General features: G+C 42.0%; 1 protein-coding gene and 1 long non-coding RNA gene across 3 annotated transcripts in view; one reads left to right on the top strand and one right to left on the bottom strand.

The window, feature by feature from the left end:
• MAT2A (methionine adenosyltransferase 2A) lies at positions 1–6,910 on the bottom strand. 2 transcript variants are annotated; one of them, XM_090281641.1, is made up of 10 exons: positions 6,687–6,910; positions 4,531–4,608; positions 4,114–4,236; positions 3,615–3,727; positions 3,386–3,529; positions 2,980–3,198; positions 2,563–2,745; positions 2,289–2,422; positions 1,567–1,622; positions 1–526 (listed from the first exon to the last, which is right to left on the bottom strand). In XM_090281641.1, the coding sequence occupies exons 1-10, from the start codon at positions 6,775–6,777 to the stop codon at positions 414–416; spliced, it is 1,254 nt and encodes a 417-aa protein (XP_090137767.1). In that variant the 5' UTR covers positions 6,778–6,910; the 3' UTR covers positions 1–413. The 2 variants fall into 2 exon arrangements, with proteins under 2 accessions (XP_090137767.1, XP_090137768.1); XM_090281642.1 differs by lacking the exon at positions 1–526 and having other exon boundaries at positions 607–1,622.
• LOC150006359 (uncharacterized) overlaps positions 6,902–11,335 on the top strand; it is a 21,787-nt gene continuing 17,353 nt past the window's right edge. Inside the window, exon 1 of the long non-coding RNA XR_016511935.1 lies at positions 6,902–7,129. This is a non-coding gene — a long non-coding RNA (uncharacterized LOC150006359). The remainder of the gene's footprint in view (positions 7,130–11,335) is intronic.

The following is an 11,335-nucleotide window of genomic DNA, read 5'->3' as shown; positions in this document are numbered from 1 at the left end:
TTAAGGTAGAACCTAGCATTTTATTAAGATCTTCATTTAACTGTTGGAATTGAGAACCAGACATACGTAATAAACCTCCAAAAATAGATCCTGAAAGGCACTTTCTGCTTAGGGCAAGCAGTCATGGAATAAGCATGTAAACAAGCTGGCTTCTCTGTACCACACCAGCCAAGTCAGCTTTCTCCATGGCCAGCCGCACCAGCTCTGCCCTCCCTTGTTAACACCAGCCAAAACCCCTGTAGGTCTAACCCAAGGTTTTTCTGTAGGACACCTTGGCCTACCTGGGAATGCTGGAAACATTAATTAAAGGAATCATGGTGTTGAGGAAAAAAAAAAAATCTTTTAAAAGCTGCCATCTGAGGTGATGGCTTCTCTGTACTTACGCCATACCCCAGAATACAATAAATAAGCAATTAGAAAATGTTCAAGTATGAAGGGATTTTCCTCCTCCCCGCCAAAAGCACTGCTGTCTGAAGAAAGCTGGTTTCTCTGTAGCTACACCAGCTGTTCAGAAAGCTCATTGGACCTGGTTTTGAAAATAAAACAAAGTTAAAACCCTGGGAGGAGTTATTGTGCAGTGTGGAGTACTTAGTCTTTCTTATAAAGAAAAAAAAAAAAAAGTTATCTGGTACCAAAGTGTGCAACCTACAGACCCTCAGGTACTGCCCTATGACTACTCTGTATGACATCACAAGGGTGCCAAGTGCCTGTTTTTCTAGAGCTAGGAGTTGGTGGTTTGGCTAGTGCTGAAACCATGCATAGGCTGGGTTTACTAAATAAAAACCTTATTACGTACGTCCTCCAAAAGATAGCTGATAAGTGGAGAGATTTGATTTGGTGCTGTTTAAGGGATGGCAATTAAGAGCATAAGCACCAGGGAGATGGTTTAATGGTAACTGCCTTTTTTTTTTTAACGTCAGGCTAGAGCTCCAACTGGAACTTGCGTTACATGCAAGAATGACTGAGTAGGGAACACTCCCTGACAAAGAGCTACATAATTAGAAATGGATCATGTTATAGGGAGGATAAAGGGAAAGCTTCACATCCATAATAGAGCTCAAGACATTACAAATTCATGCTGACAGGGCTGTGGCATTGCCAGACAGAAGCTATAATGGAACTACAAGTACTTTACGTGCACATTACAAGGACATTTTCAGCATTTGGTGAGCAAGTCAATGCAATTAGAATTTTAGGGGGTTGGGTGATAGGGCACAAAGTTTCAATTTCAAAGCATTATTTACTACAGTGTTGTTGATTTGTTTCTAGGCAGTTACATGGATCACCTATGCTCACTAAATTCATTATAATGGTGAACAAAAAACCTAGGGACAGAATAGCAAGCTGAACTTACAGTCCCCCACAAAAGCTAAAATTCATGTCATTGACTAGAGTGACTGCAACTGATCAGGAGCTGAAAGAGGACAGGAAAATTTAGGAAGAAAGGCCCTTTCCCTCAGAGCATGAAGGCTTCTCTGTAGCCTACGCCAACAAGTCTGGGGAAAAAAGGCTAACACTTTCAATATTTAAGCTTTTTGGGCACTTCCCATGGGAAGCTGTCCCTACCAAAGTGGCCATAGGCTGCAGTCCTCTGATAAATTGGCTTCTTCAGATCCAGATCCCTGGAATATATAAGTCCGTAACTTAATATGTAGCAATCAATTAAAATTAAGCAAAAACAATCAGCAAGACTCATTTTCAAGACTTCTGGCAAATGAGTTCACTTCCCTGGGGTATGCTAGGAAAAAAGTTTGTGGCAAAAGTGTTTGTTACTTCCCTTGTGTCCAAACTCCTTGCACAGTCCTTATTAGTAACTATAGTTCTTGTTTTTCGATCCCTGGCTCAACAAATATGAAAACTGGTCATTATTCTGAGAAATTTCAGGTGTCAAAAGCTCATTTGAGATAATGAAATACTTACCGAAGTCCCATGCCCACACCCTACATGGTTATTTTATTAATGGTCTTAAACATCCCATTTATCTGTACTAATTTCTTTGAAGTAAACATTCTTAGGTAAGATGAGCACAAAGCCCAGTATCAAACATGGAAGACTCTAGGGTGGTTAAGTCTAAACCATGAAGCATTATACTTCTGGATTTTTCTTAATAATTTAAGCCTTTACTGAAGGCAACTTAGAAGATAACACCAACACATTCCAGAAATTAAAACGTTCCCCTACTTAAAGGAGTCTTCCTTCATGTTCTCAGATTTGACTATATTTCATACATATTCACACCCCCCACACCCTTAGTATTTTTCACTAGCAATAGGCTTTACCATCTTTACCTGACAATGACCCCAGGACGGAGGTCAAAATTCTTCTTCACAATCTCTAATAGCTCTCTCTCACTCTTCTGAGAAGTGCCATAATGGAAAATGGAGATAGACAATGGATGAGAAACTCCAATAGCATAAGAGACCTAAAAGGATTGAAATGTCGTAAGAATCAGTCATCAACAGATCCACAGTCTTGTGTACATTGGTATTAAAAAAAAAATTACTAAATGCCCTCCCACTTACATGCCTCTGAATCACTCCAGTTATACTTAATAATATATACCTGCACAAGAACCCTTCTGCATAGACCTCCTTTAACAAGGGATTTTGCCACCCAACGAGCAGCATAAGCAGCAGAACGGTCCACCTTGGTATAATCCTTTCCTGAAAAGGCACCTCCTCCATGGGCTCCCCAACCGCCGTAAGTATCCACAATGATTTTCCGGCCAGTCAAGCCAGCATCACCCTGAAATTAAAGGATTTAAATCAGTTTATGCCTTATCCTTTCCAGTAAGTGATTCTAGATCAAGTTAAATGCCTATTCTGTCACTCAGCAAATATCCTCAGAAGATTCACAGGTAGGCTTAAAAACAAACAAAAAAAAAACCCAAGAGAAAGGGTGATAGCAGCCAAATTTTTTCAACTAACCATCACAGATAATCCAAAAAAGTAAATGGAATTAACATTTGTAAGGCCTTACCTGAGGCCCACCAATAACAAATCTGCCACTTGGCTGTAGATGATAGATTGTATCCTCATCAAGATATTTTGCAGGTACAACAGCTTTGATGACTTTCTCCTTTAAGGCATCCCTCATCTCATCAAGACAAACTTCTTCATCATGCTGAACAGATATAACAATCGTGTGGACCCTTATGGGAATCACAGCACCTCGATCCTGCATATACTGCACAGTCACCTTGAAGGCAATACAGGTCATCAGGACATCAGTCTACTAAACAAGTATTGTTCTTGGTTCTCTACCCTAAGTTACAAAAGACAAACACTGTTCTTTCTTTTTTCTTTAAATTAGCTTTAATCAAACAACTTCACTAATATTCTGGGCCAATGCATATGTGTAATTTAGCTATATGATCATCACTTACTTGAGTTTTAGAATCTGGGCGTAACCAAGGCAAAGTGCCATTGCGGCGTAGTTCAGCCAGTTTGGCATTGAGTTTGTGTGCTAAAACGATGGTTAAAGGCATGCATTCCTCTGTTTCATCAGTGGCATAACCAAACATCAAACCCTAAAAATGGATAGTCACCAATGTTATCAATCCAAGCCTCAGAATTTAATGTCAGAAGAGATGCAGATAGTGTCTATCACAATACCTGGTCTCCTGCACCAATGTCTTCCTCATTCCGGTCAAGATGAACACCTTGAGCAATATCTGGTGATTGTTGCTCCAAGGCCACTAGCACATTGCAAGTCTTGTAGTCAAACCCTATAACAAAACAAAGCCATCTTCTTTAAAAAGGCCACAGTAATACTTTCTTACAATAATATTCTGGAATCCTATATAGTTGATACTTGGATAACACATCTGCCACTTGGCTATAGATGATACACAATTGGGAGGGGAGAGGGGGCAGGGTGCTAGTGGTCAGGTCGGTGCCTTTAACCTCTCCCTGTGCTGTTCAAGAGTCTCCTGTATTGCTAAAGAAATCAAATATACCTAAAACTCAGTACTTTAGAAAATGGAATAGGGCTAGAACAAAAGGACAGTAAAACTATATAACTGGAGTTAAAGATTAACAGGAACATTCTTAGAAGATAGAGCTAGAGAGCACTAAAGAAAAAACTTGGAAGAGCCAACTCATTAAAACATACCTTTGGAAGAATCATCATATCCAATGTGTTTTATGGTTTCACGAACCACTTTCTGGTAGTCAATAGCAGCTCTGGACGTAATTTCCCCAGCAAGAAGGATCATACCAGTTTTAGCCACAGTTTCTAATAAAAGAGAGGTTTGTACTCAAATGTCACTTTTATAATTTTCATGAAGCTGCTTTTTCATCAGTTGATAAGAAGCAGTGTTCTGGCCCTGACTAGTGTGGCTCAGTGTGTTGGGCATCATTCTGCAGACCAAAAGGTTGCCAGTTTGATTCTTGGTCGGGGGTATGTGAGAGGGAACCGATCAATGTTTCTCTTGCACATCCACGTTTCCTTCTTTCTCCCTCCCTTCCCCTCTCTCTAAAAAAATAAATAAAATCTGGGGGAAAAAAAGCAGCAGTGCTCTGAACCTACCACAAGCCACTTTGGCATCAGGATCCTGCAGAAGGTGAGCATCAAGGACAGCATCACTGATCTGGTCACAAATCTTATCTGGGGGGGAAAAAAAAATTCCTAGCTCTGTTTCTTTAACTTACTGCCCTCTTCCTGATAACCACAGCTGTAAAGATCTTTGGTAGAGCCTTCATTTCATAATTGTGGTTAAAAGCTACTTAAGACTTACCATCCGAAACATTTTCAAGTGTATATAATTCATTAGCATTCCAGTTATGAAAATCTTTACTGCTGTGTAATTAAAGCAGTTTTACTAGAAGCCATTTTTGCCCGAAGAATAAATACTGGATGTAGTGTTGCATGTTACTTGAAAACCTGACACCATGGTCTTAATATAGCTGCACCACAAGCTCACCAATTCAGCTAAGTCAGAAGAATACCCAGCAATACATTTAAACTTAGTATGGCATATGTACTTCACACATGACACAGACTTCATTCAGTTGCATCTCTACAGTATTCCATACATTTTGAAAAATTAAGTTCCCAGGGAAAAAAATTCCATTGTTAAATAAAACAGCCACATTACTGAGATTACTCAAGTGAAAATAGAAATAAAGTGGTTTTACCTTCATATCCAAAAGCAAAGCTAGGAAACATTTAGCTTTAGAGTACTGATTTTCATTTTCAAACAATACTTAACATTTTATCCCCAAAATTTAACGTCTGCATTATAAATCTAACCAACCAGAAAGGTGATCTGTTTTTTCACATCAATTTCTCTCTGAACCTGAGGAACACCAATTAGGGTGATGAGAAATGATATCAATAAGTGTTAAACAATGAAAGCAAGAGCATTTTATGAACAAAAGGAATAATATGGCAAATTATTTGATTGTTGAGTAGTCTAGGAACAAAAGCTGAAGAGACTGCTAAATGCCCAAATGATTATTCTGAATCCTTGATTTTTTCCTCTATTATCATTGCCATCTATTAAAATCTGGGAAAGGAACAGAAATACACCCCCTATCACCTTCCTGAATTTTCTATAACCAAGCAAAATGGGTACTCTAGTTAAGCCAAAGGTTCAAGATAATCTACAAACTCTTATAAAATGCCTGTAACTTAAATGATTTAAGTCACCTGACCTTCACTCATCAGGGTCTTGGGTTTTGTCTTCTCCTATACCACTAGGTTGTACTTGTGGAATTTCGTTAAAAGCACAATGGACTTACTAAAGAGAATTTGACCCTTAAACCATCACACTGGATAACTATGTATTGTGGTCAACCTAAGAGCGAGCAGAAGCAGTCCAGCAAAATAATGATCTTTACCAGATGATGTTTTCAGATTATTGATTTAAAGTTCCTTGAAAGAGCTTCACTCGTCCACGTGTAAACTGATCCCTATAATGGCGGACCAGTGGACAAAGCCCTGAGAAAGAAACGAGGTAAAAACCCTGTCTTAACCGTAAGCACCAAAGACTTGAAAAAGCAACGGCAGCTTCCGCTTAATTCATCCTTCCATACTTTCCACTCACGGCCCAAATAAGGCATGCCTTCTCCAACACGCGCTATATTTAGTTGGAGACTGTCACCTCGAAGGCGAGGCCATATACTGCCTAAGGGCACATCCGTATTTTAGGAGATTAGTGACCTAAGCCAATAACTCATGGAAGAGAAGGCATCCCGGGGCACAGGCCCTGGACTCCACAACACCGAGCGCTCCGGCAACCCGGCCACTTGCCCGACCCAGATGCCACATGAGTCTGACACGTGGTTGCGGCTGCAATGCGGGGCGCGCGCTCCCGAGGTCCGGGCGCGAGCACTCCAGGCGGGTCGCCCACTCGAGGTTTTTCGAAGAGCAGGGCGGAGAAGAGGAAATAGTGCCCTCCCCGGCTACAGCAGACTGCCACGGCCCCCGCCCTTCTCGCTTTCTGGAATCTTCCGCGTGCCAGGGCGCGCGGCCGCATGGTAGGGGAAGGAGAGAAAGGGGGAGGGGAATACCGGACACGCGCTCGGCACCGGCGGCGCCACGAGGAAGGCGCGCAGCCGCCGCTTTTCCCACAGCCCAGAGAGCGAGTGCAATCTATGTAGTGACCGCCTTCAGCCGGTCGGAGTCAGCCCGTCCTGGCCCCACGCCCCGCCCTCACTTCGCGCCTGGCTCCGTCACCTCACCTGAGTGGCCTTCACCCACAGATTCTGAAGTGAAGAGGAACGTGCCCTCCTCGATGAACGCCTCGTGGAAGCCGTTGAGCTGCCCGTTCATGTTGGTGTTGGTGACAGTGGCGGTGAAAGTGACGTTGAGGAAACAAAAGGGAGCGGTGAGGCGACGACTGCGAAATGCGATAGCAGAAAACTGAGCTCAACTCAGGGCGGACGGTACGGAGAGAACCACGCACGAGCGACGCGGCGCAGTATTTATACAAAGCGTCCGCGCGCGCCCGGCTTGGGCCCCGCCCCTCGGCGCCGCGCGCTCTACGCGCCACTAGCGCGGGGGGTAAAGGGGCGGTTCGTCGAGGGGAGCTCGGGCTAAACCACTCTGTGTGGCAGTGAGAGGGAGCGGAAGTCAAGCTCCGCTCCCGCGAGTGTTTAGCTATTGTAAGCATTCATAACAAGGGGTAAGTTGATATACGAGTGTGTGGGTCGTTGTACCCGTCTGTGCATGATGTGGGAGGAAAAGCGACAATGGCTTAATGGGGTTGCTCCCCTGTGCTGTGACATGGCACCTCCCTGCCGACCGTTGGCCGGGGTGTCCGGCGGGGAAGTCGCGTCCCCCAGCGGTGGCGATGGGAATCGTGAAGGTTTTGTCCTCTGGCACTTTCCCGTGGGTTATTCTGTCGGTCCGGCGTTTGCGTGCCCGGGTGACGGAGCCAGTGGCCCTCGGCCCTGTAAAAGTGGCCATCTTGGCTGGTCAGCGTACAATTGTTCGCACCGCCTAATTCATCCTCGCCCTGCATGCTGCCGGCAGTTGGAAATCCTGAGGATGGCCGCCTAATTGCTAGTAATTTTTTTTATTTTTTGGCTAGAAAGACGTGTTCCTGTATGTAATTTCTTGGTTAAAGCCTCCGCGGTGAAAATGGCGGAAAGCAGAATAGTGAAAGTTCTGCCATCGATTTAAACGATTGCAGGTCTCCTTCTACACTCAGCTAAAGTTGCTGAGAGGCCCTTCCTTTTGTTGATCCTTCAGCTTCGTCCTTTCCTCTGTTCAAGAAAGGAAGCCTTGCACTTGCTGACTTTTCCTACGTCGTTGAGCGGGGGGAAAAGTCGATGTTTCGAGTGTCGTTTCAATCTTCTGTTCAAGAAACTGGAATATTTTTCTTGGGGGAAAGCCCTATTTATCCCTTGTGTGTGATTAAGTAGACATCTTAACGAGGGGAAATGGTACGTTTCATGAAGCTTTCACTTTAAAATGTCCACCTGCGTTTGTCTCAGTTTTGCCTATTAAAGAAATTCTAGCGAGAGAAGAAAAAACAAAATTTGAACCAACAAGGAGTAGGGAGTCAGGAACCGATTTCGTGGAGTCCCCATTTGGAAGCAGCCTACAAGTGGGACAGGACAGGTGTCACTTCGTCTTGACTAGGGGCAGCAAGACTGAGTGCAGGTTTTGGCAGAGGCTGCTCTTGTGGCCCCAAGCACATTGACAGTGGGTTTAATGATGTTATTGGGAACCCACCTAGGATAGAGGTGTATATTACCCGGGGGGGGGGGGGCATTAATAAGACCTCAGTAGCAACCTCCTGCTGCTTATCCTCATATAAAGAACAATCCTCTGAATCCATGTCTAAGGAAAGGAGTTTAGCAACTGGGAAACAATGGAAGCACTTGGGCTATGCTGGGGGCTTCGACAAAGAAGGTAAGGAAAAGGCTTATCTCTAGACTTCATGATTATATCCATGGTCACTCAAAGCAGGCACTATAAAAAAAAATACAATATATATTATTTTTATTTGTTGGTTTTTGTTTTTTAAACTAACTTCATGAAAAAAATACTTTCATATTTTTTGTTTTAGTGTATTTCACCTTTATTTTTTTTTAAAGCAGAATGTAAATTTATTAACTCACAATGAGTAATAAAATTGCCAACTGAAACAAATTGCATGTGTAGGCTGGTCAGTGCATCATCTTCCTGCAGAAAAATCTATATGGGAAGCCAAGATATAATCACGAGATTATTTGATTAATACGGAGTCGGAAAAAGGGAATTCGTTAAATTCAATGATTAGCTCATTAAACCCTGATACCTCTATGATACCAACTCCACAGTGGGGCTGTTCCTGTCGAGGAGATTAGAATTAGCTCTTCATAGTTGCTTACTTTTTCTTGCTCATAGCATGTGTAGTATCCTGGTAGGGGTTATGGAGTCCAGCCTCTGTCACTTATTTAAGAGTGTTGAGCAAATAACCTTTCTATACTTCAGTGTCCTCAGTCTGTAAAATTGGAATAATAGTATCATATGATTGCTCTAAGTATTAAATAATATCATGCAAGTAAAGTCTTTAGTACAGTAGCACATAATCTGCATTTAAAAAAATGTCAGTTGTAATAAATCCTTCAGTGGTTTCCATTTGCTGTTAGGATAAAGACTAGAATCTATATACCCTGAAAGGCCTGAGTGTGATTTAGCTGTTACTTCTTCGTCCTCATTTTGTGCCACTTTGTCCTTCTGTCTTCTACTTTGGATTTCTTTTCATTAGTAACAGTCAAATGTATTAATTGATTAGCATCAAAACAAAGCAGGATACATTCTTCACATTGTCCCTTCCTCACACAAATATTTATGAGCACCTCCTGTCAGGCAAACCCAGGGACTGGTGCTGTGTCTGCCCACCTGGAGTTCTAAATGTGGGGAAATGCCTGGCTCATCCTTCCTACCTCACTTCAGCTTCCACTTCTGGGATGTACTGTAGCCTACACTAACATTTTCACAGAGTATTGTGTTTTACTATATGGCACCAAGTGCTGTTTGAAATGACAGGTTTGGTGATCATTTAATGAATGTCTCAATTTCCATTAGGTGTGTAAACAAAACAATGGGAAGGTCGTCTCTTTTCCTCAAACTTTGTTGCTGTGTGCTTGACACACAGAAGGTGCTTAAAAATGTTTTGAGAGAGAAAGAAGAGAGGAAGGGAAGGAGACAAGAGGAAAGAATAAATAAAGGGATGAAAGGAGGTGGTGAGGAGATGAGGAACCCTGGAGATCCTGTAAAATCAATGAAAAAAGTTACTGCTTTGTTTTAGTCACAAGCATTATAATTAATAAAATTGAGAGCTCTTAACTATCAGCGAAGCTCATCACCATCCTGTTCTGAAAAGAATAAGATTTCGGTTTCCAAACATTAGTGCCCTTAGGGTAAAATAAAGCAGAAGTTACTGGTTTATTTCCCTTTTAACATTAATGGGATTTGCTGAATGTGAAGTGCTGTAAAACACATAGGAAAAATCTAATCACTGCTTAAAAGGCTCCAGATTTCTCAACTGAAAGAACATTAATGTGGTAGTAGTCCTATGAAAGAAGCAAGATTGAGATCGGGTAAACTGGATTTTTTGATTTGATCCCTGGTTTTCTTGCCCTCACCACTTGTTTCGACTCGGCAAATACAACTCCAGGTCTTATCAGTTGGCCATCAAGGAGAGAGTTCTAGTTAGTAAGAGAAAGTATTTGCAATGCGATAAGCTGTTGATTTCTCAGGAGAAAAGAGGAAGATGACACTGGGTATATTCAAGAACAATAGAGAAGGTGTGGAGATGCTTAGGAAAAAGCTCCTAAGCTGTGAGTCTTAAGAGTACCTTGTATGTGATGAAGGCCAAGAAGAAAGAAATCTAGACCACTTGTCTCTAAAACTGTGCTAGTCCTTAAGGGCCTCAGAATCATCTCAGATAGCCTTAGAAGCAGTCTAGCTCTAGTGATCTGAAGCAAGTTCTATGTGAATCCACTCAATTTTAGGCCTTTTTTGTTTTTATATGCTTTTTTTTAATATGCTTTATTGATTATGCTGTTACAGTTGTCTCAATTTCTTTTCCCTTTGTTACCCTCCACCCAGTAACCACCCTCCCTCCAGCTGTCCCACCTCCCTTAATCCATGCCCATAGGTTATGCATATAGTTCTTCTCAACATCTTCCTATCTACTCCATTCCTTCCTACTATGCTTCTTAATTCCTGTACCATCTCCCTCCCTTTCCCCCCTTCCCCCTACCCGCTGACCTCCCTACAAAATGTTCCCCATACCTATAATTCTTTTCCCACTCTCATTGCCTACTTAGTTTGCCTTTGTTTTGATTCCCTAGCTTCTGTTGTTGGTTGTTCCGATACAGTTTCCATTTTAATGCTCATAGTTTTGATCCTCTTTCTCCTAAACAAGTCCCTTTAATATTTCATATAGCAGTGGTTTGGATCTGATGAACTCCTTCCGTTTTACTTTGTCCTGGAAGCACTTTCTCTGCCCTTCTATTCTGAATGATAGCTTCTCTGGATAGAGTAATCATGGTTGTAGGTTTTTGCTTTTCATTACTTTGAATATTTCTTGCCAGTCTCTTCTTGCCTGCAGAGTTTCTTTTGAGAAATAAGCTGATGGTCTTATTGGGACCCCTTTGTACATAATTCTCTTTTTCTCTCTTGCTGCTTTTAAGATTCTTTATCCTTAACTTTTGACATATTGATTATAATGTGTCGTGGTGTGGTTCTCCCTGGGTTCAGTTTTTTTGGAACTCTCTGTGCTTCCTGAACCTGTAAGTCTTATTTCCTTCCCCAAGTTAGGGAAGTTCTGCTTCATTATTTTTTCACCTAATTTTTCAATTTCTAGTTCTTCTTCTTCACCTTCTGGCAA

Source organism: Furipterus horrens, unplaced genomic scaffold (assembly GCF_987537825.1).
Source record: "Furipterus horrens unplaced genomic scaffold, mFurHor1.1.pri manual_scaffold_6, whole genome shotgun sequence".
In the NCBI taxonomy this organism is placed as follows: domain Eukaryota; kingdom Metazoa; phylum Chordata; class Mammalia; order Chiroptera; family Furipteridae; genus Furipterus; species Furipterus horrens.
Note: the sequence above shows the minus strand (reverse complement) of the source record. Positions and strands in the feature narration are given on the sequence as shown.